This window comes from Halictus rubicundus, chromosome 8, assembly GCF_050948215.1.
Source record: "Halictus rubicundus isolate RS-2024b chromosome 8, iyHalRubi1_principal, whole genome shotgun sequence".
In the NCBI taxonomy this organism is placed as follows: Eukaryota; Metazoa; Arthropoda; class Insecta; order Hymenoptera; family Halictidae; genus Halictus; species Halictus rubicundus.
This window is the reverse complement of record NC_135156.1, coordinates 16,042,828-16,068,542: the sequence shown is the minus strand read 5'-3', so window position 1 is coordinate 16,068,542 and position 25,715 is coordinate 16,042,828. Positions and strand designations below refer to the sequence as shown.

General features: G+C 44.7%; 2 protein-coding genes and 2 long non-coding RNA genes across 5 annotated transcripts in view; 1 reads left to right on the top strand and 3 right to left on the bottom strand.

Annotated features, from left to right (window-relative positions):
• The window catches only part of LOC143356542 (uncharacterized), a 112,644-nt gene extending 94,512 nt beyond the window's left edge, over nucleotides 1–18,132 (bottom strand). The window contains exons 1-3 of one of the 2 annotated variants that reach the window (XM_076792318.1): nucleotides 17,397–18,132; nucleotides 14,707–14,816; nucleotides 14,008–14,065 (exon numbers count right to left, since the gene is read on the bottom strand). In XM_076792318.1, coding sequence (XP_076648433.1) covers nucleotides 14,008–14,065; nucleotides 14,707–14,816; nucleotides 17,397–17,460 — 232 coding nt within the window. In that variant the 5' untranslated portion in view covers nucleotides 17,461–18,132. The remainder of the gene's footprint in view (nucleotides 1–14,007; nucleotides 14,066–14,706; nucleotides 14,817–17,396) is intronic. The other variant, XM_076792317.1, reaches the window with a different exon arrangement.
• Nucleotides 18,133–19,607: 1,475 nt separating this feature from the next.
• Nucleotides 19,608–20,771, bottom strand: LOC143356292 (uncharacterized). The gene is made up of 3 exons (XR_013082648.1): nucleotides 20,256–20,771; nucleotides 19,828–20,186; nucleotides 19,608–19,732 (listed from the first exon to the last, which is right to left on the bottom strand). It is a non-coding gene; the product is annotated as an uncharacterized LOC143356292 (long non-coding RNA).
• A 1,712-nt stretch (nucleotides 20,772–22,483) lies between these two features.
• On the bottom strand, nucleotides 22,484–22,958 carry LOC143356624 (uncharacterized). The gene is made up of 3 exons (XR_013082701.1): nucleotides 22,839–22,958; nucleotides 22,625–22,747; nucleotides 22,484–22,548 (listed from the first exon to the last, which is right to left on the bottom strand). It is a non-coding gene; the product is annotated as an uncharacterized LOC143356624 (long non-coding RNA).
• A 310-nt stretch (nucleotides 22,959–23,268) lies between these two features.
• On the top strand, nucleotides 23,269–25,634 carry LOC143356623 (acid phosphatase type 7). Its single transcript, XM_076792477.1, has 7 exons — nucleotides 23,269–23,664; nucleotides 23,896–24,090; nucleotides 24,162–24,489; nucleotides 24,546–24,728; nucleotides 24,790–25,009; nucleotides 25,101–25,295; nucleotides 25,377–25,634. The coding sequence occupies exons 1-7, from the start codon at nucleotides 23,562–23,564 to the stop codon at nucleotides 25,476–25,478; spliced, it is 1,326 nt and encodes a 441-aa protein (XP_076648592.1). The 5' UTR covers nucleotides 23,269–23,561; the 3' UTR covers nucleotides 25,479–25,634.
• The last annotated feature ends 81 nt before the right edge of the window (nucleotides 25,635–25,715 follow it).

Genomic DNA, 25,715 nt, shown 5'->3' with positions numbered 1-25,715 from the left:
CCCTCCCATATGTTTAGAAAACCACCCCTATTTTTCACCAGGTATTTTCGAACGTGTGGGCCGCGATCAAATGCAAGAAAATTAATTGAATTATCCCTCGGCCATCTAACGCAGAAAACAATCCGTAAAAATCAGAGCTGCCTTGTTATCGCGGCGAAACTTCAACGATTCCCTCCCAGATTTTCAAAAAGAAAAAAAAAACCGTGAAAGAGAGAGAATCTCCGCGCGTTCTCCGTCGTCGAGAATCGATCTCGACAGGCGCTCGGCTCGTCGAGATCGTTTTTCACCAGGTATTTTCCAACGGGTAGATCGAGGGCTGGCGAGATTCATGGTATGGTTTGGACGTGGATTGCCCGTCGTGTTCCCGTCGAACCCGAACGATCCGTCCCGTCCCGCTTCGACGTGTCTTCCCCTCTCCTACTCTCTTTCCCTCTCTCTCTCTCTCTCTCTCTCTCTCTCTCTGCCTGTGTGCCGAGTGCTCTAGATTACGCGGCAGCCAATTTAGACAACGCGTTTCACGCTGCTAATGGTTCGATCTTATCGCGGCGTCAATCGAATTTACCCCCGCAGAGAGTGGAAAGTGGCCGGCGCTAATCGAATTTACTTTCCCGCCGGGGGTTGATGCGGAACGATGGGGCTGTGACGCGGGGGTGTGCGAAGTGACGGGTCAGCTCTCTCCCTCTCTCTCTCTCTCTCTCTCTCTGCACTTTCAAAACGCGAAACGATCTCCGGAATTTCACGGGAAACGCCCCGGGAATTTGATGGTGGCGCGATCGAGGAACCCGCGTTTTTTAAACGGAATGCCGATCTCGCGCGGCAAGACGCCGATAGATTGCACTCCTGGCAATTGGCACGTTCCACAGTGGCTAATTTTATGAATATATCCGGGCGAAATCAAAAAACTGCCGGAATCATCCCACATCTTTGAAATTTTTTAAGTGGGCAGGTACGTATTTTATAGTACGGAATAGCATTAAAATCGTGTGGTTATCAAGATAAATTATATGTAAATTTGTCTGGCGATCGACTGTTAATCAAATATCAAAAGATTTTCGTATCCTGTGATAGCTACGGATTTTATGCATTTCTGGCAAAAACTAGTCGGTTTTTATTGTTTTAAAACAATAAAAAGCTTTATGAATAGCATTTTCAATTTTCTAAGATTATTCAGGAAACAAAGAAGCTTCTAAATGACTGCGTCTTGTAATGCAAATTACTGATGACTCGAACTGACTACAAGGTGTTACTTCAGTCAGAAAAATGTCTCACATGTGTCGGTAAAAGTTTCACAAAAGAATCCTTGCAGTTTTGTTGGAGCGGTACTGTCATACATCTAAGATTATTCAGGAAACAAAGAAGCTTCTAAATGACTGCGTCTTGTAATGCAAATTACTGATGACTCGAACTGACTACAAGGTGTTACTTCAGTCAGAAAAATGTCGCAAATGTGTCGGTAAAAGTTTCACAAAAGAATCCTTGCAGTTTTGTTGGAGCGGTACTGTCATACATCTAAGATTATTCAGGAAACAAAGAAGCTTCTAAATGACTGCGTCTTGTAATGCAAATTCTAATGACTCGAACTAACTACCAGGTGTTACTTCAGTCAGCAAAATGTCTCACATGTGTCGGTAAAAGTTTCACAAAAGAATCGTTGCAGGTACTGTCATACATCTGTTTTCTGCTTTAGCGATGAGAGATCATGGGACAGTGTCAGTAGAAGACGCAAGTAACATATTCGCACATGTATCGAGGCATTACTGTATCCTCATCTCCGCCGGTACACATCGGTGCCACTCTTTTTTCTGATACTTCCTTCTCCACCCCCTGCTCATCCTTCCTCCACGCTTTCCTCCCCCGCGTGTTCGGAACGCTCGCAACGGCATCCAGTAATTGTCCCGTGCTCGCGGTGCGTGCAACTCGCTTCCCTATTTTCCGCGCGGAACCGCTCGCTCGAGACTGAACCGGCGCAAATGATAGCCTCGAATTCGCAATCGGGACTCTCGATTAACCGTTCGACGACCGTTTCCTTCCGCCATCGGCTGGACGAATGGGGGGGGGGGGAAGAGGAAATCGGAAGAAACGGTGCTCGCTGTCGAGGGCTGATACGGATACTTAAGTCCGAGCACGATTCGAACGATGTTGGAGCTTTAAGAAGCTTGCTTAGAGTTTAAAGAGTCGTAGGACTCCGGTGGCTGTGGTGCTTAAGGCGTGGGAAATGAATCAGAGGTCGCGGGTTCGAGCCCCGGCTCTCTCACGCCATTACCATTTTTCAAGAAAGATCACTGATTTATGAGGACTCCGTTGAGCTTGGGTAAAATAAAAAGATCCAAAATAGCACAAAAATTGAACTTAATTCTGCAAAAAATATGCGAGATATACCCAGCGCATATTAGTTGAAAGAAGTTCCATTCAACAATCACCGATTGATGATAAGATTGTCATCAAGAAAGCAGATATTAATAATTGAAAATGCAAGAGAAAAAATGAAATTCGTTGGAATATAGACATCATATTTGTCCATAAAATGGAACAGTCAAACCGGTACATCATTGATAATATAAAAACTGTCGATTAATTATGAAATACACCGGACAGGGTAGCACACCGCCCTCGGGGAAGGGTAGATAGCAACGTCATCGATTGGATAAGATCGAAAAAAGAAAAAATCTGCCACTCAGCGGAGTAAAGTGTTGACAGGAAAATGGCGTGGTCGGTTAAGAGTGTATACGAGGGGTTGCATGCACCCCCAGAGTGATAACAGCCGTTATCGTTTAATAAAATGGTGAATTAAAAAGGAAAGCCGGAAAGAAAAACAATGGGTGCTCCGTTGCAGGGGGGTTAACGGGACGGGGCACGGTTGGTTGTGAAGGGGTTGCGTTGTATGCAGCACCCCAGGTGCACTATATGGAGGTCATCGGTTGATAAAACGGAAAAAAGGGAAGTAGGAAAATAGAAAAGAAAAATGTTGTCGCCCATTGTAAGGGGATAAAAAAGGGGAACACACGAAGTCGGTCGAGAGGGTCTGATGCAATGCGATCGTCATCAGTTGATGAGATGAAAAACAGGAGAAAACTGCAAGGAAAAAATTGCACTCCCTGCAAAGAATCAACGTGGAGGTAATGGACATATGAAAAATGGTTGTATGCACCGTTTAGCAGGATTATCAGTGCCTAATGGCGGGTTGATAAGATGCGCAAAGAAGGAGAAAGGAAAGAAAATAATAGAAAATCGCTCTCGTTGCATATGGCCAATAGGAAAGACCACCATAATTGGTATAGAAGGTTCGTACGCATTTCTAACACGATTACGAGTGCCATTAGAGTTGATAAGACGCGAAGGTATAGAAGAAAGTAAAAAAATTGCGCTCGTTGCCCTGGGTCAATAGCGACCGGGAACGGTTAAGTAGATAAAATGGAATAAAGGAGAAAGAAAAATGAAATGTAGGGTAGATAGGAGAGAGAGGAAGCACAGGGTCGTGTGCAGCCGTGGCATGGATCAGGAACACCTGATGTAAAAATTTCGCAGGATCGAAGGGCTGGGTGAGCCGCATCGATCTCTGACGCCACAAAGGGCGGTCCGGATCACTGGTCTTTCGCGTTGCCGAGGTCAAACTGCACAGGTCTATAAACACCGCAGCGGACTATGTGTTCCCCGGCCATTTTTACACCAGAAAAGGTGTGCTCCTCGGTCCCTGGCGACGTCGATCGCGCTATATCGGGCGGCGGACCAAGATTCTTTGGGGAATGTGGCTTCGAAATTGATATCGCTTCCCCGTGATCGAACTCTCGTGCACCTTCGGGACGCCGCGCCGCGCGCCGGCTCGTAGTTGTACAACTATACTCGACGAACTATCCCTGAAACCGCGGACCAAAGAATCTCGGAAACTTGCGAGCATCGCGTTCCAAAGACACGCGTCCCGATTGTTCGGAAAAACTTCGTACAAGCCAATGATTCCATTAAAATATCGATAACGATTCGAATATCTCGTTCTCGCAAACACGATCTTTGAATAAACGATTAACTCTGCCTCTGCGGTCTCCTTCATGTCTCCTTTTCTCTGACACAGTTACGATTGTGTAATATTTTTCGACCCAGTTGCGACATCGTGTTTTCAAAGATGGATTTACGTTTGGGCTATCGGAAAGAGGTTATAGAAAAAATGTGAAAGTTCATTGCTAGAAAAAAAATAATATTACATACATCAATTGCGAGGCATGGTGGTTGCATAAAATTAAACTGGTTTCCCGAGTTCTGTAAATATTTCTTCGATTGACGGTGCGGCGTGGATAGGATCTATACAATCGGAAAATAAATTGCGACGAGGCCTGCGATAATTTTGAGCATGATCTAACCGGCGCGGTGGTTGAAAGCAGCCACGTCCCACGGTATCGACTTTCCTAGCTTAGAAGAGACGGAGAGCAGCAGCCTCGTGGCGCAATTAAATGGGCGTGGAAACGAACAATTTCGAAATCCCGCGCGACTCCGCGATTTCCTATGCAGCCGCCGCCGCCGCCGCTATCGATCAGTCGCATCGATCCGTCGCGCGTCGGAACGGTAACTCGTTAGCGGTTGCATCGCGAAAGTGTCTCCGGAAGAAAGCGGATTCGTGGAAACCGCGAGCGGCGCGCGCGTTGCGCAGCGGTTCGGAAACAACGTCGAAGCGTGCACGCACGTCGATACGCGTCGTGCACCGGCCGATTGTTGCCCCTTCGTCGGCAAAACATTCGCACACGTTGCATCCCGCGCACGATACGCAAATACTAGTACGCACGCACGCACGCACGCACGCGTTTATCGGGCCGGCAGCCTGCGACCGTAATTACCGCTGCGCGAATCGCGATTTCCACCGTGAAACCTGCTCCAAATCAGTCGTAGTCGCGGGAATATGTTCCTCCATGGGTTTGGCTTCGTACGAACTCGAAGAGCTGAGAAGCCACGCCCACTCCAGAACGACTTACGGAGAGGAAAAGAAAATTACTCGTTTCCAGAGCTAAATTAATAAGGGACGTGATATCTAGGGTAGAAACGAGCACAGGATGCCCTGCGAGACATTGATCTGGCTCTGTTGAATTCAGAAGAGCAAAGAGGCCACGCCCACTAAAAACAATTTCCAAAGAGGAAGAGCGAAACGATTCGTCTTGAGAGATAAATTTATAAGGCACAGGATATCTAGGGGAGACATGAACAGAGGCTGTTCTGTAGTGTATTGGTTTGCCTGCGTTGAATTTTCGAGAGCAAAGAGGCCACGCCCACTCAAAACAATTTACAAAGAGGAAGAGCGAAACGATTCGTCTCGAGAGATAAAATAAGGGACAGGATATCTAGGGCAGACATAAACAGAGGCTGTTATGTAGTGTATTGGTTTGCCTGCGTTGAATTTTCGAGAGCAAAGAGGCCACGCCCACTAAAAACAATTTACAAAGGGGAAGAGTGAAACGATACATCTTGAGAGATAAAATAAGGCGCAGGATATCTAGGGCAGACATGAACAGAGGCTGTTCTGTAGTGTATTGGTTTGCCTGCGTTGAATTTTCGAGAGCAAAGAGGCCACGCCCACTCAAAACAATTTACAAAGAGGAAGAGTGAAACGATTCGTCTTGAGAGATAATATAAGGGACAGGATATCTAGGGCAGACATGAACAGAGGCTGTTCTGTAGTGTATTGGTTTGCCTGCGTTGAATTTTCGAGAGCAAAGAAGCCACGCCCACTCAGAAGAATGTAAAGAAAGAAAGAGGATGAAAACTGTAAATCTTCAGAGCTGAATTTTCAGGGAACATGATGTCCAGGATAAGTGTGTGCATAAATTATACTATGGGGTACTGTTACAGTCTTGTCAACATTTGGAGCAATGAAGCCACGCCCACTCTGAACATTCCACAGAGGAGAAGATCAGAGCAGCTAGCCTGCTATTTTCTCAATTTGACATTTGTCTCGATTTGCCCCCTGGGGCAATCCTAGGTGTTTTCAGGGCAAATAGCATTTGTTGCTAATGCATCAGGATCAAGTCTACCTGGTAACCATCCTCCGAGTCCTGAAGACTATAAGTTGAAGACTATAATCTGACTACTTCAATGAAGAATTAGGAGGAAAAATTTAGGAGGATCATTTTCGTCTTTCGAATTAGATGTTCAGTGAATCTGGGTGTGCGTAGATTGCCCCGTGGGGCAGTGTCCCGGTTCCCTCGGAGCGTCGAGCGTCAAGACCACGCCCACTCGAACCGAGCTGGTTTCTGTGCGGAATCGAGCTCGTCGGAGTCGAACGCGAGCGACTATTTAAAATAGTCTCATTCAAGTACGGGGCAATCGAACCGATCTATCGGCTCCCGATGATCCCCGGCGTTAATGGCGTGTCTCTGGCAGAAGCCTTTGTGAAGGTAGCCGATCGTTAAAGGTAATTCGCCCGCGGAAAAGGTACCCGGTTAATTATCGCGTCCATCGAAAAAGCAATCGCCATTTGTCGCTTGTAATCCTAATTACGCGATAATTTCTGTCGACGCTCGCAATTATGAACGCATTATGCGCTCGCTAATGCTCCGAAGGCCCGAGCCCGAGCCCGAGCCCGAGCAAGTCGCGACACCGTCCCCCAGAGAGGATCTCCTGGTTTTCCCCGGGAGCGCGATCGCGAAATTATTAATATCGAATGTCTGTAAATAACTAGAACGGGGCCCTGCGGTGCTAACAAACGCGAACAACAATCACCGTGTCCGATGATCGATGCGCTCGAGAGCGGCGACGATAAAACGCGTTCCGCGCAGCTTCTTCTCAAACAAATCCGTTTCGACTGTCGCCGGACAAGAAATACAAGCGGAAAACAAGCAGCGCCGAACGATTCCTCGTGCGACGCGACGCGGGTCGCCGTTCGATATTCGGCTAGCTCCGAAATTTCCACCGTTTACGATCTTCTTTTATACCGTTTGCTCCGCTCGTGCCATTTATCCCGTTCATTCCATTCATTCCGTTTCCGAGGGAAATTCAATCGACGACCCGTGCGGCCGCCGCGGCCGAAATCCCGTCTACGAAAAACGGAATTTGCATAATCGTCAACAGTCTGTTTGCACGCTGGTCGATAGCTACGGGTCACTTTGCGAGCCGGAATCGCGATAACGCGCGTTAACAACGACACGACGACGCTACCCGCTCGCGAACATGAAAAATTACTCGGCTCGTCGATTAATTAATCTACTAGCGCCTGTTGCGACGCGGCTCGACTTCTGACATTTGCAAAAACGTTTCCTCGGACAGAACCGAAAGTGTCGCTCTGGCTTTTTGCGGCCGGATCGTTAAGTCACAAATGTGCGAAACACAATGGAACCTCCGCGCCTGAATAATCTACATATGCTTCGTTGCTAGATCATTTTTTATTATTCAACGGATTTTATGCAGCTCGAAAAAACGACCGAGTGAAACATAAAATGGTAGGAACGTTAGCGGCGCTGTCCGTTGATGACCCGAAAGAGACGTGATTTTTAATCATCTCTGCTAGATAAAATTCATTAATTCATCTTCGAGACGAGTACTTTGTTTAAAAATGCACGTATTGCCTTCTAAAGTTCATGTTCCTTTCGGACTGTTTCCTAGGCCGATCTCTCAAGATTTTGTGCGTTTAAGGCACATGTGCTAGATCATTTTTTATTATTCAACGGATTTTATGCAGCTCGAAAAAACGACCGAGTGAAACATAAAATGGTAGGAACGTTAGCGGCGCTGTCCGTTGATGACCCGAAAGAGACGTGATTTTTAATCATCTCTGCTAGATAAAATTCATTAATTGATCTTCGAGACGAGTACTTTGTTTAAAAATGCACGTACTGCCTTCTAAAGTTCATGTTCCTTTCGGACTGTTTCCTAGGTGATCTCTCAAGATTTTGTGCGTTTAAGGCACATGTGCTAGATCATTTTTTATTATTCAACGAATTTTATGCAGCTCGAAAAAACGACCGAGTGAAACATAAAATGGTAGGAACGTTAGCGGCGCTGTCCGTTGATGACCCGAAAGAGACGTGATTTTTAATCATCTATGCTAGATAAAATTCATTAATTCATCTTCGAGACGAGTACTTTGTTTAAAAATGCACGTATTGCCTTCTAAAGTTCATGTTCCTTTCGGACTGTTTCCTAGGCCGATCTCTCAAGGTTTTATGCGTTTATGGCACATGCGAATAGCTGCAATTTGAACCAAGAGAAAAGAATCGGGCAACACCGGCTCGCGAAAATTATTGAACAGAGAAAGCGGCTCCTACGCGTTGCGAACAGAGGCGAACAATTTTTATCTTTCACAAAGATTCGCAGTGCAATAATCATAAATAGCTGCGTTTAGTTTGAAAGGTGAAAAGTGAAAGCTTCGGCGGCTGTGTTGCCAATCAATCGTTCTGGGCCAAACTAAAACTGATTGTAATTTGACTGGAGACCGTTAAGCTATCGGAAACGGTCGTGGTATGAATATGACAATTCATAATTGTGAATTAAACAAGAATTTAAAACCCCTCTTTTAAAAAATAATCCCGAAAGAAACGATTGAATTATATTCCTCGGAATGGCATTACTAGACCGCGGACGTTACGCGTTTATGACAAGAATGGCACGTCGGAGCAAATAATACTGTCACATTTAATTTATTGAAACGATTAAAGTCAGTCGAACAATTTTTGGAGAAATTCTGAGCAGCGAGTCGGAAAGTTTCAAACGCAATAAACAGCGGGCAGTAAAGCGACGGGCAAATGTGATTCGATTAAGTCGAAATTTGCATTGGAAGCCCACTCGATCTGGCAGCGATAGTGCAACCGCACCGTCGCGCACCCACGCATCGGCTCTCTAACCCAGAAACTGCAACCATGACGGATTCCTTGTCTCCGTTTTCGCCTATTAACGTGTCGCGTAAAACGATGACACATTGCTCGGTCGTGCTTTGCGGATCCTTGTCGTTCGTCGACGGCGTGCGCTCACGAAAACTCATTTTCTGTCGGCGAGGCATGGCACGGCGGTGGTCGTCCGAGATACGGCCCGTATAATGTACTATAGCAGAGCGCGACGGTTCCGTGCGTGTGTGTGTGTGTGTGTGTGTGTGCACGATCGACCGAACGGGGCCTTAAAACGTGCCCTTAAAAACGTGAAAGCTGCCGCCGCCTCTCGGAAAAACCAATCGCGCTTCGCCGACACGTAAAATCCCCCGATTAAATCCGACACTCTTGTCCGCCGATAACGAACGTTAAGCAACGTCCTTCAATTTTTATGGAACTCGCATATCCCGCGGAAAGAACATTTCGTTTCCTTAGCGAACGACTACCGTCGAAAATCGCCCCATCAAATGCAATTAATTTCGAGGATCGAACCGACTATGAATATTATTTCCTTGTTTCAAAGAACGTACCAGTTTCGTCGAAATAGAAAGGACATACCAGCACAACCACTCTAACGATTCGAACAGTCGAGCATGTTCCAGAAACGGGACGTAAAAATCGGTAACAGTGTACTTGTTATTTGCAATCACGAACATCTTCGCATACAGGAAAGACAGGTGGTCATTCAATGAAAAATTCCATCAAAATTGAAAGAACGTGCTAGGATAATGAACTTGATCGACGATTCGTCGAACGATCGAGCACGTTCCAGAATCGGGGACATAACAATCGCTTGCGCGATTTTTGTCATTCGTAATCATAGACATCTTCATTACCGTAGACAATTAGGCTACTCGCTCGTGGTCCGACAGGAAAGACAGGTGGTCATTCAATGAAAAATTCCATCAAAATTGAAAGAACGTGCTAGGGTAATGAACTTGATCGACGATTCGTCGAACGATCGAGCACGTTCCAGAATCGGGGACATAACAATCGCTTACGCGATTTTTGTCATTCGTAATCATAGACATCTTCATTCCCGTAGACAATTAGGCGACTCCCTCGTGGTTGAACAGGAAAGACACGGTCATGCAGAAATTCCATCAAAATTGAAAGAACGTGCTAGGACAGTGAACTTGATGATCGACGATTCGTCGAACGATCGAGCACGTTCCAGAATCGAGGACAGAATAATCGCTTACGCGATTCTTGTCGTTCACAATCAGAAACGTCATGGTTCCCGTAGACAATTAGGCTACTCGCTCGCGGCTCAGCAGGAAAGACATGGTCATTGAATGAATGCAGAAATTCCATCAAAATTGAAATAACGTGCTAGGACGTTGAACTCGATGATCGACGATTTGTCAAACGTCTTGGTTCCCGTAGGCAATTAGGCTACTCGCACGTAATTCAACGGGAGAGACACGGTCGTTGAACGAATGGACAAATTCCATCAAAATGGGAAGAATGTATTAGGACGTCAGCCTCGATGATCAACGATTTGTCGAACGATCGAGCACGTTCCAGAATCGGGGACATAATAATCGCTTACGCGACTCTTGTTGTTCATAATCATAAACGTCTTCGTTCCCGTAGACAATTGGGCGACTCCCTCGTGGTTGAACAGGAAAGACACGGTCATGCACAAATTCCATCAAAATTGAAAGAACGTGCTAGGACAATGAACTTGATGATCGACGATTCGTCGAACGATCGAGCACATTCCGGAATCGGGGAAAGAAAAATCGGTCATGCGTTGGCTCCCGTAGACAATCAGCTGATAACCCCCTTACAGTTCGCTAAAAACGATGCGATCATAAAATGAATATGCTAGAAAGAACGTGCTAGGACAATGGCCGTATCGAGCAAGCAATTTGCCAATCGAACAGGTTCCAGAATCGAAAGAGAAAGATCAATCGCAGTTTCTCATAAATAAGAACGGTCTGGTAATTCAACAAGGTAAACGTGGTCACGGAATGAATATGCAAGAACGAACATACTAGGACAATAGCCCGGACGAGCGAACGACTCGTCGAACGATCGCGCACGTTCCGTAATCGTGGAGAGAAAAATCGGTCAGGCGCAGCTAGTTGCTTATAAACTAAACTACGAGTGATCAAAGTGACAAACGAGTTGGCTCCCGCGGCCAATCAGCTCACGGCTGTCTCGCAATTCGATAAACGAAAAAAGGAGCTGTGGTGACAGAGTGAGTACGCGATAAATAGCATACTAGGACACCGGAGCGAACGGTTCGCCGGACAATCTTGCCTGTCCCGGTAATGGAGTAAAGAAAGATCGGTCACCTTTCGCCGGTGAACCAGCGAGCGTCGATCGGCGATTAACGGTAACGCCGGTCAGAAATCGTGGAAAGATTCCGTGGCTGGTCGGTGGTCTGTCCACGGTCTCCTGGAACGCTCGTCCACGTATCCAGCTGCCATCTGGCTCTTTGTCCCGGTTTCCCTCGACCGGTAAGGCGACCGGCCAGGAACACAGCCGAAGACACACGGTTCACGGAGTACACGCGCACAGAACGGTGGAACCACGGGAAAACCAACGTAGAACCAGGGAGAAATACGAATCGACTGGAACCAAACAGAACGGAGCCCGAGGAAGCCCGAGGAAACCCGGGGAACCACGGGGGAGGACCTCTGTCGAAGCACCAGCACAGCACTGTCGGAGCACGAACGTGTTCGTTTGCTTCCTTCCTTCCTGGTTCCACGCGAGCGGAAAAGAACTCGCTCTCTCTCTCTCTCTCTCTCTCTCTCTATCTTTCTCTGCCCTCTATCTCTCTCTATGTGTGTACCAGCCTGGTAGCAGGCCGCGACCGAAACGTACCCGCTCGGCTACCCGAGCTCCGGTGCGCACGAGAAACTGCCAGGAAGACGATGGAGTCCGCGCAGAATTGCCGCGGAACCGCTGGCACGTATGGACGGTTCCGTACTAGCGGGGACCGAGCGTGACAGCGGATACATTCGAAGGTTAGATCCACTCGGTTCCTCCGGGGACCTCTCTCTCTCTACACGCTCTCTACGCTGAACACTCAGAGCCCCTCTTCCCCCCCCCCCCTCCCGCTCGCCCTCCTCCGGCCCAATCCCCTCCATTCAACGGGCCCCGTCTCTCTACCCTCCCCCACCCCTCCTCCTCTTCCCTGGTCCCGCTCCTCTGCTACCGACGTTCCCGCGCGTCACGATCACGAGCCGCGACCTGAACGTTTACCTGGCGAACGCCGGAGCAGCACGAGGAAACACGAAATCGGCCGACGATTTACCTGAGCTGCGCCGGTAACGGAGAACCCGGTAACACAGGGACTTTGAAAATTCAGCAGTTTTTTCACATACAGTAACGAGCAAAACTGAGTCCACAGTTATTTGAAGCAACATAACTTTTGAAGAATTAGATCAAATGACTTGAATGCTATTGAGAAGTTAGAAGGATTAGTTTGTTAGACGAGGTGTAGAAAATTTTTGAAGAAAAGTTTGAATTGGTCGGAATCGCAAAAGAAATAGTAAAAGTTGGTTTTTTTTTTTTAGCTTTTTTTATCTGAACCTGTATTGAAAATTTGACAAATGTGTTTGATTCGCTGAAAATTTCACCGATATTGGTTAATTCGTTTACGAGTTATAAACGCTTAAAAGTGGAAAAATTGCCATTTTTCACGATTTTCGACTTAAAATCGTTTGTAACTCGTAAACGAATTAACCAATATCGGTGAAATTTTCAGCATGGATATAATTTATTCGAGCGAATCAAATGCGTTCTTTAAATTTTCAATACAGGCTCAGATACAAAAGCTGAAAAAAACCAACTTTTCTTGTCTAATATCTCGTCTGATCTCGTCTAATAAACTAATCCTTCTAACTTCTCGATAACATTCAAGTCATTTGATCTAATTTTTCAAAAGTCACGTTGCTTCAAATAGTGTAGACTCAGTTTTGCTCGTTACTGTACTCACCGTCACACACACGTGACGTCCCCGATCTACTGGCATAGTAGTCACCGGTGACCGGCAATGTTCATCCGATTAAAAACGATTGTCTAGGCTGCGGATCTTTATGCAAAATTGTTTGCATCGATTACGAAAGATGGGAGCCAAGGAAACAAATCTTTATATAACTTCGCGAAAGAAAAGTGGAAGAAAAGTCTCGCTTGGCAAAATATTTGCAAATTTTTGCGACACGAACCGCACCACGGTTGAACGTTTCTTTGTCCCGATGCATTCGTGTTGTTTGTTTGTTTGTTGAACGGTGAAGGGCGTTCGGGTCAATGGTTTTTATAAGGATCGTTTGATGTTGTCGAGGGTTAATCGGATTGTTGACGCCATTTTCGGAGTGGCAAGGTTTTTTGGTTTCGGTTGTTGATTCAGTTTATGCGAGACTGAGCATTACGAAACAGCGATTTTTAATCTTTTTCTTTTTGTGTGTGTGTGTGTGTGTGTGTAATACGACACGGTAAAGCTGCTATGTCGAGTCATGAATAATTTCTATTTCCGAGAATAAATTACAATGTTGCATTTATTATTCCAACAACTCGTCGAACTTGAGCTATCCGATAAACGATAAATGGCGCAAGAATGGGATTCGAGTTTGCCATGCATTGCAAAGTTGCCAATAAATGTAATTGGATATATAAACATTCATTTATCCTGCATTGTTAGGTTGCTGAAGAGAAATGTAGATCACCCTGAACTTCTGATGAAGTTGTAGAATGTACCTCTACTAAATTAGTAGCTGTATAAAATTTGCAATTGTTTTATAATGTCGAGGGTCACGAGAAGTTCCATTTAGCGAAAGTGTTCGCCTAATGGATACCCGCGGGATTAAAGATGGAGGCACGCGATCCCACGGAGTAGTTTTCAGCAAAATGATGGCAGCGTTCGTATGTTTAATCGTACCCTGTCGCGTTGTATTAACGGAACTATCGGTTGCGGCCGCGATCGAGCTAGCTAGCGAAAATCGATATACACCTCTTGGTACTTCTAATCGTTCGACGTGACACGTTTATCCTCTTTAACGGTCCATTTTGCACATCGATTTTTCCCTCGTTTCGCGCCGCTCCTAATGAGAAGTCATTCGAGACGTTTGCTCGGCCAACTACATGTTACGATACTGTTCCTGCTGTCTTGCTGCCGCGGAATTATGCTAATCAAAATGCTTTCGGAATGGACACTCACCCCTGTTGCTTCCGCTTTTTCTTCGGACCCGCAGACATACTGTTCGGGATTTGATGCACTGCGGATAGAAAACGATGCTGTTAATCGACAGGCTTAATATTCGAACCCCTTGGCAAATATTCGACCAAGCAAATCAAGGTTTAAACATTATAACTATCAGGATTATCATACCATCGTCGTCACGATTATTAACTTCTATAATTCGTGTACTTGACCGTGAAAGATATTTTAGTCGACGATAAAAGCGATGACAAAAATAGTCGGAATATAAAGAAAATCTTAGCTGGGAATTGTAACAACTATTTGAAGAAGGGTTTCGTCACTTCTAAGCGTTGGAAAGAACTTTTTGACGATCACTATCGTCTGTTCAACTCTTTGCACAGGAGAATTTGTTCTGTTATATTTTTATCGATGAGTGCAAACTATTTTCTTTGTGACGCAATTTTTCTTCTTCAATGCACGCGCAAATAATTCTGTTGACGGGTTCGGATCGAATATTTGCTGGCAGGATGAGCAATCGAGATGAGGGGGGAAAAAGAAGGAAATCGACTCTAACCAGAGCGAAGAGGCGTCGACGACTCTTTCTCTCGAAAACGGAAACTTTTTGGCACTTTTGCGCCGGTTTTCGCGCTTTAATAGACCTCCGCACGGGGGGCGAGGCGTGAACCGGAATGTCGGTGATAAATAAACGTTAAGTACCTCGCATATATATTGAATCACTTCGGGCTGGCTGACGTTCTCCAACTTGCTGCCATTAATTTCCAAAATTTCATCTGCCACCTCCAGCGCGTCCACGTAGCCCGGCGAACCTGCGACACATTCGGAAATTGTTTCAATTACTAACAAGTTTCGATTCAACACAGAGCGATCATGCGGTGAAAGAAATTGTCTCTGCATCGAGCGAAGCTGGATCCGTTCAAATCTTCACTTACTATTTCACATATTTTTCAATCTACTTCTTTGAGATCAACGACGATCTCACCGAATCTAATGCAAATAGAATTTTATGCGTTCATAACGAAAACTAGCGAAACGTGAAACATTGATCGATGAAACATATACAATAATAGAAATTTTAAACAGAATAAAAATTGAAACGTGATCAAACATTTTTTCTTTTAATAATTTTAACAAGTTGAAAATACTGTAACACAGGTTGGTCCGCGTTTTTAGTTAATAACTCCTTAACGAAGCCGCGGAGAAGATTTTCGTAAAGGGAAAAGTTATTTCAAGTGTTCTTGGGAATCATTCTTTCCGAGGATATGCAAAATTTTTGGGACCCCCTGTATAAACGCATTGAATCCATAATCTAAGTACAGATTTGTTAAAATTATTAAAGGAGAAACACAGTTTTACGTGTAGCTCGTGATTGTTGCAGTTTTATTCTGCGTAAAGATCTACGAACAGACAACGAATCGATTGCCAAGCAATTGGAAATTAGGTACAACGTTTGTAACTCTCGGTCCGAACAGACCCAGCCATTCGAAGTTCATTTGCGGCAAGGGAAGATTCCAGCGTAACACTGGCACGAGCAGTGTCCTCTGGGACAGTAGAAAAGGACGATGTCCGGTCAGGCAGGCAATCCGATTATTTTCAGCAGGACGAAGAATTTTCCACGAGATTCGTGGCTTTAACGAAAGAAGCTTGAAAGCGACGGTGTATAGCTAAACTCCTGCGTGCTTGACGACCACCTTCGCGGCTACTCATTAAACGACAAACACCGCTGCTAATTAAAGACGGGAGAGAAGCTTCTTTCGTAGCGGCCAATTTTTTCTTTTTTTTTTTTTTTGTTTCTTCACCGACACGTCGCACACGTATGGCGAGACGCGGAGCGTGCTAGGTCAGTTTCGAGTTCAAACGTAAATTCGACCTGTGTTCACGGGACAAGTCGCTAATTACAAGGATAGCATGTTTTCCCGGGTGATAATTTTTGAAAGTTCGTTCGACCTCGATCGGGGAAATGGAATTTCAGGAACCGAGAACTCGAACGGAAAATAAATCGTCCCTTCCCGTGTTTTAACCCTTTGCACTCGGAACTATTTTAACGGGAAAAGTTAGGGTTTTAGTTTACCTGGAACATTTCCGTTCTACATGATTTCTTAATTGTATGCATATGAAACCGATGCAATTTACTCGTGCAATACTGAAATGTCTAGTAATCTATAAACAAATTTAATACAGTAAAAAATATTTTTAATACTAAGGATAATTTTTAATAGAGCGTCGCTACTCGAGTGGCAAGGGTTAATAAAGAACATTAACTATTTGTTGAAATACAGAGCCACTATTTAGGGTATATCGTTCAATCCTAGAAAGACTTTTTTAGTAAGTTAAATTTTGGCTTTTGTCCAGCCAGAACATACTACTAGTCAATGTACGTCGAGTCAATTTAATATCAAGAGACAAATTAAGTTCGGAGAACGAATTCCGATATTCTTCATAGCTGTAATAAAACTCTAGAAAGTAAACAATAACGTATGAATGTTCATCGCTCCTAATAATCTAGTCTTGTGTAATCAATTTTGAAGTACTCGTCAGAGACAGTTTAATCCGCAACGACGTCGTCCCCGAAGGATTAATTTGCATCTAGAGTACGATATTTGCTGTCTTCGAGATACAGTGATGTCTCGACATATGTGAAAGCTTCGGGGCCAAAACGTTATTTATATTGTGTACGGTTAATTTCCAATTATTTCTGTACGAAAATTTTACCAATACGCTGGAGACGTGTTTCTGATTGAAGTAACATCAAACACGACAACTTTTGGGCCAACTTGGTTAACACTAGAACGACCAAGTCAAAATGACAGAGGTCAAAATGACTGCTTCCTAATTTTTTCTTTTACAATTACTGAAATTGTAAAAATGTTTTCACCGGAAATTTTTTAATGAACCTCTTCATTGAACCACATATTACACTAAAAGTTATATGAAGTCCGAATGGGCACAGTCTTGTCGCTGTTACAAAGCAATATACGTCAGTCGCATTTATTGCTCGGTCGTTCTAGTGTTAAAAATGATTATCACTAAGTATCAGTTTGTGAAAGTATAAATTAGACTAGAGTGTAAGCTGATGGTTTCGTTGGTTATGAAATGATTATCACTAAATATCAGTTTGCGAATGTATAAATTCGACTAGAGCGTAAGCTGATGGTTTCGTTGTCAAGTGACTAACAAATGTTTGATTGAAACAGGCGAAACACATAAATATTCGCGTGGCAGTCAGCGTGTTAGATAAAGGATTCGTGATGTAGAGGGTTAAAGACACCGAGTAACGTGGCACGGTCAAGTCGAATGCATCGTACCCGAATCCCAACGGGTCGGGTACGCGTGCACCCGCCTCGGCCTTGTGTCTATAGCAGGCAGGTGGAGGGGCAATCGATGCTCACCGTACAGTTTGATCTTGTCATTCTGGTTGATCAGTATGATAATGTATCCCCCGAGATCGACCATTTTCGCTGTGTTCGAGCGGGTAGACGGTCGGTCTACTCGGTCAGAGATGCGTAGAGCGGCGGGTTGTGTTCGGCAGAAAACAAAGAGAGAGAGAGAGAGAGAGGGAAAGAGAGAGAGAGAGAGCGTTGACACCGGGCGAGCACACGGTATCACAGGCCCGTCATCGTCGAGAAAACGAATCGTCGATGTTCACGTCGTCGTAGCCGCGTGCGATTCCTTCTGTTTCCTCTCGCATCTTCGCTTAACGTTCGATGGTACTATCGACCTCGCGCGACCTACTTTTCACCGACAATATCTACGCTTCCTATAAACGTAAACGCGCATCTTCTCCTCGGCCCCGTGCACTGCCTCTGTCCGTGTCTCGTGTGCTGCACACAGTTCTCCTCCGATCGGTAAAACCACGAGGGGTATAGTGAGCCGCGGGTGTATCCTCCACCGACAAAAAGAAAAAATAAGTATCCCGACTCCGCCGGCAACTCCTTCGAAACTGGTGCGAAGAAGAGATACGAGTCGTCACTCTAAGGGGACCGGGGGATCTATTCGTTCTAGGACACGGTCGCCGTACACCGATAGACTACATACAAGACTAAACAAACGCGAACAGACAGATCTACACACGACGAGTATCTATCTTTCCCTCTTATCCCGTGCTAAGATACGTGACCGTGGCCGGACGCTCATCCCCGAAGGCGGACAGAATTCGCAACCGAAAGGAACCTTCTTCGTTCGCTTCCCGGTACCCGGGGACACTCCGAACTTCAGCCGGAGGAGAGTAGAATCGAAATCGGTGGAGCAGCGGACAAGTCCACCTGTCCTGATCACCGTGTGTCCCGCGAGAAACAGTCCCGAGGAAACCCTCGTCGGGGCCCCGATCGTGGGCCCCCCCTACATCCTCGCAACGGTCTCCTCTTCCTTGAACGATCCACCGAGTACTCTCAGAACTCCCGATGTCCTGGCTTATTGATCAGAGGCCTCGCCGGACTCGGCTTCTCGCACGCTTCCAGCATCCTGTCCCGTTGCATCCTCGAGCAGCGTCGCGCGGCTCTCGGCCCTCCTATCGTCCCGTGGCATTCGCGAGAATGGGAACCCGGTTAGACGACACCGGACCGCCAACGGCAATCCTCATGCTAGCTCTCCGCTAGACTCGTGCCAGACTCCAACTTCCACTTAGCCAAGCATCCCAAGCGATTCCTCATAACATGGGGCAAGCAATTTCTCTCTCTCTCTCTCTCTCCCTCTCTCTCTCTCTCTCTTTCTCTTATGCAATTCCTCGAGTCCGCTTTGCCTTCGGGTGCCCTCCTCTCGCCCTCCCTCGAAGGACACTCTCGATGTCCTAGTTAGCACTTCGTTAGGACGTCTGCCACTCACATCCCCGTGTCAAAGGATGTCGCGTTCTCTTCTGCACGCAGGCTACCCCGAAGAGATACGACGGTTACGCAAAACAACCCTGCGGACATTCCTCGTGATCAGCCGACGAGGACTCTTGCTCTCTCTCTCTCTCTCTCTCTCTTTCTCCCTCTCTTTCTCTTTCTCTCTCTCTCTCTCTCTCTCTCTCCCTCTCTCTCTCTCTCTCTCTGTCAATCCGCCCCCGGTGCGAGGATTTTACTTTCGCTACCCTCGGATCACAATCATTTCTATCACTGGCGGACGTCCACGACCCGATCACCACGATTCACCGACACTGACCGACTCGTTTTCTGATCTACGATCGAGGACAGACCGAACCGAACGGCCACCGCGACGTCGCTACGGCTCTGGCGAAGTTTCGAAGGCGAGGATGGGTGTGAACCTGTGCGTGTTAACCGACGGCGGCTGCAGCCCTGACATCGCTCGTCGCCCGCTGATCTTCAACCCTCACCGCGTCGCGGCGACAGCGGCGGCCGCGCCGCGGCGCCCTCGTCGATTTAGCGCGCCCCCACTCGCGCAGAACAGAGAGGAGAACAGAGTCGCACGCAACCCCTACGTGTGTGCCAAACCTTCCGGATAAGGGACTTGGTTTCATCCCCCTTCTGATTACAGCTTGTGTTTTTTCCTTTTTCTTTCGGGGATATTTTGCCATTCGGAATGGGCAGTCGAAGTTAGGCGAGTCTAGCGACGGTTGAGACGGTGCAACATCCTCCGTGGTCTCTACACACCGAGGTGGAGGCCCGGATGTTTCTCAGATCAATGAGGGATTTCGTAGGTTTTTTTACCGCGGGATTTGTCTCCGCAAGATTGGTCAATTACGTCCAATTATGTCCTGTAGCATATTGGTGTCCTGCTGTATCAACCCCTGGCTGACAAGGAGGAATTTTATGGATCGATTACAGATTTCATAGGTTTTCAATGGGAGATTTTTAATGTGATAGATTCGGTGGTCAATTATACCTGACGATGTGGCACGGAGCATCCCCTCTTTGAATAACTTGACAAATTCATCCCCGATCGACGAGCTGGAGTCTCACAGTGGAGTTTCTGAAATCAATGACAGATTTAGTAGATTTTTATTGGAAGAATTTAATATATTCTAACAAATGGTTGGTTATGAGTTTTCTAATATCGTAGAACATTCTCCATTCGAATGGAGCATATTGAACCCTGATAGACAAGGTGAAACTTCTTGAATCAACGATAAAATTCGTTGCTTTTTAATAGGGAATTTTTTCCTGCCAGATTGGATGCTCAATTATGCCTCACAATGTCATGAAGCAACCCCTATAGAGACATCCCGCCATATTAACCTCCGTCTGCAAAAGCGGAGTTCCATAAATCAATGATTTTCATAGGTTCTTAATGGGGGATTTTGGCGTACTAACCTCGATGCTCAATTATGCCTGATGATAGCATGAGGCATCCCCTATGCGAATAACTCGGTATATTCAACCCTGATCGGCGGAGTGGAGTCTCAGAGAGGAATTTCCCAGGTCAATGATAGAACTCGCAGATTTTCACTGCGAGAATTTAATCTACTTTGACTAAATAGTTCATTATGGTTGACAATGTCGAACATCCCCTATTTGCCTGACTTAGTACGTCAATGTCTGATCAACAAGGTGGATAGTGCATCTTCCTAAATCAATGATAAACTTCGTGGGTTTTTAATGAGGATTTCTGCCGCGCTAGATTGGACGCTCAATTATGCTTGATAATGTCATGGAGCATTCCCTATTTAGGCACCCTGCTATATTAATCCTCGGCTACCAAGGTAGCTTCTTAGATCAATGATAAATTCCGCGGGCTTTTAATGGGGAATTTTAACGTACCAGATTGGAAGCTCAATTATGCTTGATGACACGGTATTGTATCCTCTATTTGTACAACTTATATATGTTTATCCCTGATCGACGAAGCGTAGTCTAACCGTGAAGTTTCTTGAATCGGTGATGAAACGAATGTTTAACTAACTTAATCTCGCGTCTTCGTATTAGTTCGTAAATGAGAAGTCGTTCCGTAGATTTTCTTTCGTGTTGGATGGAACAAACGGTATCCCTCAACCGAACGCGTCTTCTCAATGGCCCGCTTTATCGATCTATCCCCGTAATAACGTATTATAAATAAAAACGGCTTTTTTAACCTTGTTTTGAACGATTTTACTCTCGACAGAATCTATATTTACGGGACTCTCGCCGGTATTAATAATCGTAGTAGTAATCGGGCCGTAGTCAAAACGAAATGATAGTATTACCTATGGTACACACTCGGAGCGACTGGAATCGTTCCAAAGCAAACACACGATACTCTCGCGGTCCTTGGCCTTGATCGAAATACGGATGCGATACTACGAAAGTAATTGTTATCATCTCTTGCTCTCGATTATCGGGTCGATCCCTTAATATGCAACAAACGAAAGCAAAAGTTCATTCGATTCGCATCCGAACTAACGATCTCGTCGCAGTGTAATAATTATAGCATGGTATGCTGCTGAACCTAACTATCTTCCAGTCTCTTTTAACACTACACGAAGTTCAACAATCATAAAATTCTATCGTTTCAAAATTTAAACTAATAGAAGAACTAATTAAAATAGACTCAAGACATTGCTCTACATTTCCTTTGAACTAATCAAAATCTGTTTCTTTCGGACTTCCAGGTGTGCGTAACCACACCCCTGGAATAATTCCTGAAAGGTGGGCCTGCTGGTCAATATGGCGACGTTCGGCGAGGTTCAAGGCCCATCGAACGATCCGAAAAATGAATTTGGAAAATGATTGGATGGCCGGCGAGGAAGTGAGGCGGTAGCGAGCGTGTTAAGGAGAAAGAATTGAGTGTGCCAACCATGTTGTGTACGGAGCGACAAAAGGAGGGTCGGATAATGGGCGACTGTGAACAGTCCCCCGAAAAGAGAGCATCCTAACATTAGAACTAGGAAGATGGAAGAAGAATGAAGGGGCAGGCCCGTTGGTGGTGTCACGGGCGACGGTGTGCGTTCACGTTCGTCGGGATGCATCCTGTGTGTAAATACATGTTCGCGCACGTGCGCCGTAAAAGCGGAACGGCAATCGCTGCGACAAAGAGGGAGGAAGAACTGGCAGAGCGCGTGATCAATATAGGGCATAGGGGATGATGCTAGCTCTGCAATTGCCTGCTTAGTTCTCCGCTCGCGCTGTATTCCGTCCCAGCATCCCAACTTATTACAAATAACATCCTCGGGTCCCACTCGGCAATCCCCTCGATCGATATGCCGAACCGCTGCGAACAAAATCGAACGAACAATTCCTGTTCCGAACCTGTTCGCATCATTGGCGAGTGCAGACTGGCTCTGAAACCTAATACAAATTGGATATAAAGGATAATATAAAAGGCGATATAAAACGAAGTATCGTTCGTTTTTCTCTTTCTCTTTTGAATACGCGCCAATTTGCTCTTCCGGCGGCAACTCCCTGCATAAACGTTCTATATGCAATATATCGACTTATATATGTCGATGAAAAAATTGGTGCATATTCTTTGAATAAGAGACAAATTATTTTGAAAGATTCAGAAAGAACCGCCTCATAGTTTTTCAAAAAATAAATCGCAAGTGTCACCTTATTTCTAGCGTTTTAAATCGGGTTCACTCCTTAACGCCATCTGAACTTCCCTCCATTTTAGTTTCAATGGGTTATGAGACTGTAAAAATAAAAATTTGTAAAAAACAAAGAATCATCAACAATGTATCATTTCATCAGCATTTTCCTGAACCTACTGTCCTATCGTACTTGTTCAATGTATAAACAACACTATTTTGCGTCTTTTTTTTTTGCGACGTCTACGAATTTGATAACATAATTTCTACCAGGGATAGTATCATCCCTTTCTCGAAATAGATCTACGTAACACGAGAAATATCAATTTTCTTTCATACTTAGGAAATTGTTAAGGACAAAGGTTAATCATTGTAACGGAGAAGAAAATCATACGGTAAAGGGTTAAAGGCTCGGACCTCCGACATTTTGTTTCCAAGGGTTGAAACTAGCGTTTTGAACGAATTCTTGAATATTTCGAAATCAACGGTGCCCTAACCCTTTGAACACTGAAATCTCACTCGGCGGTACGTGTCAGCCCAGCAGAATTTCCAGCCGCATCTGTTTCTTCTTGTGTATCATGCCTGATCATGCCAGAAGGAGACTCGAAGTGCGTTTGTGCATTGGACTGCAAGCTGCAATCAATTACGGTCAAGATGGCGCTATTATGTGATCGCAGAACGCGGGGTACAAGCACGAACGAACTGTAATGCTTTGTTCGAGTGAGTTTCAACTTTGATCTGAGCCAAGATGACAATGACGTTGCACGAGTCCACGATCATGTAAATAGCGGAGTGAGAACGATCGATGCTGCGTCTGCAAACAGTGTGATAATGATAAATAACTGCCATGCTCACGGTGTTCAACAGTTAGCAGAGCTGTTCCTGCGATAACATCTGACTCATTGTATTTGACAATGCGATTTCAAGCGATACATACTTATCACGCACAAATTCAGTACTGTTTGTGCATCCGAGCGCAGCGATCCATCGACGCTTTCTGCATTTTCGCGCCAAGGTCGACGAAATCTGAAAATTCGTGCGTTTCGTAAATTCCGAGCCTATCCAATGCAGTGATTTGTTTGTTGCCCACGCCGCTGTGATTTATTAAAATTGAACGATGGCTGCGCTCATCTTTGCACTTGCAATTTTGTCGTCGATCTCTAGTGTATTTTGTAATGTAATTTATTATCAACCGGAAGCCGTACATATCGCTTATGGAGGTAAGAATATTTATGGTACATCGTTCGTTGTTAACACTAAATTTACGGAGCACTAAAAGTGACTATTTGACATTACTTTATCGAAATAGCAAGAATTTATCTATCCAAATTTTCAGCCATTTTTCGAACAATATATACCCAAAGAAAATAATGAGACTTGTCATTTTGACAAATCTTGCAAACATAATGTAAATTACAGTGGCAATTGTTTTACCTTGGTACGGTTTGCAGATAACATTCATGACATTGTTGTCACATGGAGCACTAAAAGCGACACAAAAGAATCTATAGTGGAATACGGAATAGGAGGATACATTCTGACTGCCAGTGGAAATGCCACCCTATTTACCGATGGTGGGAAACAAAAACATAAGCAATATATCCACAGAGTATGGCTGAGAAATTTGACACCAAATAGCAAATACAGTAAGTCAGATAATTGAAAAAATTATTTGTATTTTTCGTGAGAATCATATCGATAAAATATTTTTCCACAGCGTACCACTGCGGCAGCAAATATGGGTGGTCAAATGCTTTCTACATGAGAACCGCTCCAGAGGATTCTGCAGAGTGGTCACCGCAAATCGTTATTTTTGGTGATATGGGTAACGAGAATGCTCAAAGCTTAGGAAGGCTACAGGAAGAAGCACAGCGCGGACTATACGATACAGCAATTCATGTTGGAGATTTTGCGTATGATATGGACACTGACAATGCACGCGTTGGTGATGAATTTATGAAACAAATTGAAGGGGTTGCTGCTTATTTACCTTATATGACAGTACCTGGAAATCATGAAGAGAAATATAATTTTAGTAATTACAGGTCAGTTGCTAATTACTCCGTTTACGTTTCATTATTACTAATACAAATTTTTCTAGGTCTCGTTTTTCAATGCCAGGTGACAGCGAAGGATTATGGTATAGTTTCAACGTAGGACCTGTTCATTTCATTGCCATTGAGACAGAAGCATATTACTTCATGAACTACGGCTTGAAACAGCTGGTTAAACAGTATCAATGGCTAGAAAAGGATTTAGAAGAAGCCAATAAACCTATGAACAGGTAAAACAAAATTTTCTCTTGTTCCAATTCAGAGAAATAATTTAAAAAATATATTTTTCAGAGAAAAACGACCATGGATAGTAACATATGGACACAGGCCAATGTATTGCAGTAATGCGAACGCGGATGATTGTACGAATCATCAAAGTCTAGTCAGGGTGGGTTTGCCATTTTTCAATTGGTTCGGACTCGAGGATCTCTTTTATAAGCACAGAGTAGATTTGCTACTGTGGGCTCATGAGCATAGCTATGAGCGTATGTGGCCCATGTACAATTTCAAGGTATATTTCATTGTTTCGTAAACCGAAGATTATTTCGAGCATGTTTTTTTTTCAAATAGATTTAATCAATAATAAAAAGAACTAATCGTAGGTACAAAATGGTAGTTACGAAGAACCGTATAAGAATTACAAGGCACCTGTACACATAGTAACTGGGTCGGCCGGATGCAAGGAAGGTAGAGAAAAGTTCGTCCCGCATAAACCAGAATGGTCTGCATATCGTAGCTCAGATTATGGTTACACAAGGATGAAGGCATATAATCGGACTCATCTATATCTTGAACAGGTACTGGATTATAGTTCGGAATAACAGGCACAAGGAATGTTCGTTATTATTCATTTTACAATGTATTTCCGACGACAACAGGTGTCTGATGATAAGGATGGTGCCGTGTTGGATCAAGTTTGGCTCATAAAGGACGAGATTTTCCCGGCGTACAATATAGATCACCTTGCAAACAAACTATAGAGCACATTTCAGGAGAAAAAGTAATTGGAAATAATTACATAGACGTATCTTTTTAGTTATCATTTTTTCTCGTTCGACAAAATGTACCATGCTGTTTTATGGTAAATAGCAAAAAGTCTAAAGCTATAAACGTCAAACAATCGACTCTTTTTTTTTTAATTCTATCTTTAAACATTCTCCCTGTTCCCCTTCTCGCAGTTGAAACGAATAAGCTACAAGTATTTGCTAATTACAAAT

Excerpts from the sequence above, each read along its gene's own strand:
- LOC143356623 (XM_076792477.1), top strand. The coding sequence starts at position 23,562 with ATGGCTGCGCTCATCTTTGCACTTGCAATTTTGTCGTCGATCTCTAGT. Across the intron at positions 24,729-24,789 it reads GCCAATAAACCTATGAACAG|AGAAAAACGACCATGGATAG; the intron begins GTAAAACAAAAT and ends TATATTTTTCAG. Across the intron at positions 25,296-25,376 it reads CTCATCTATATCTTGAACAG|GTGTCTGATGATAAGGATGG; the intron begins GTACTGGATTAT and ends CGACGACAACAG.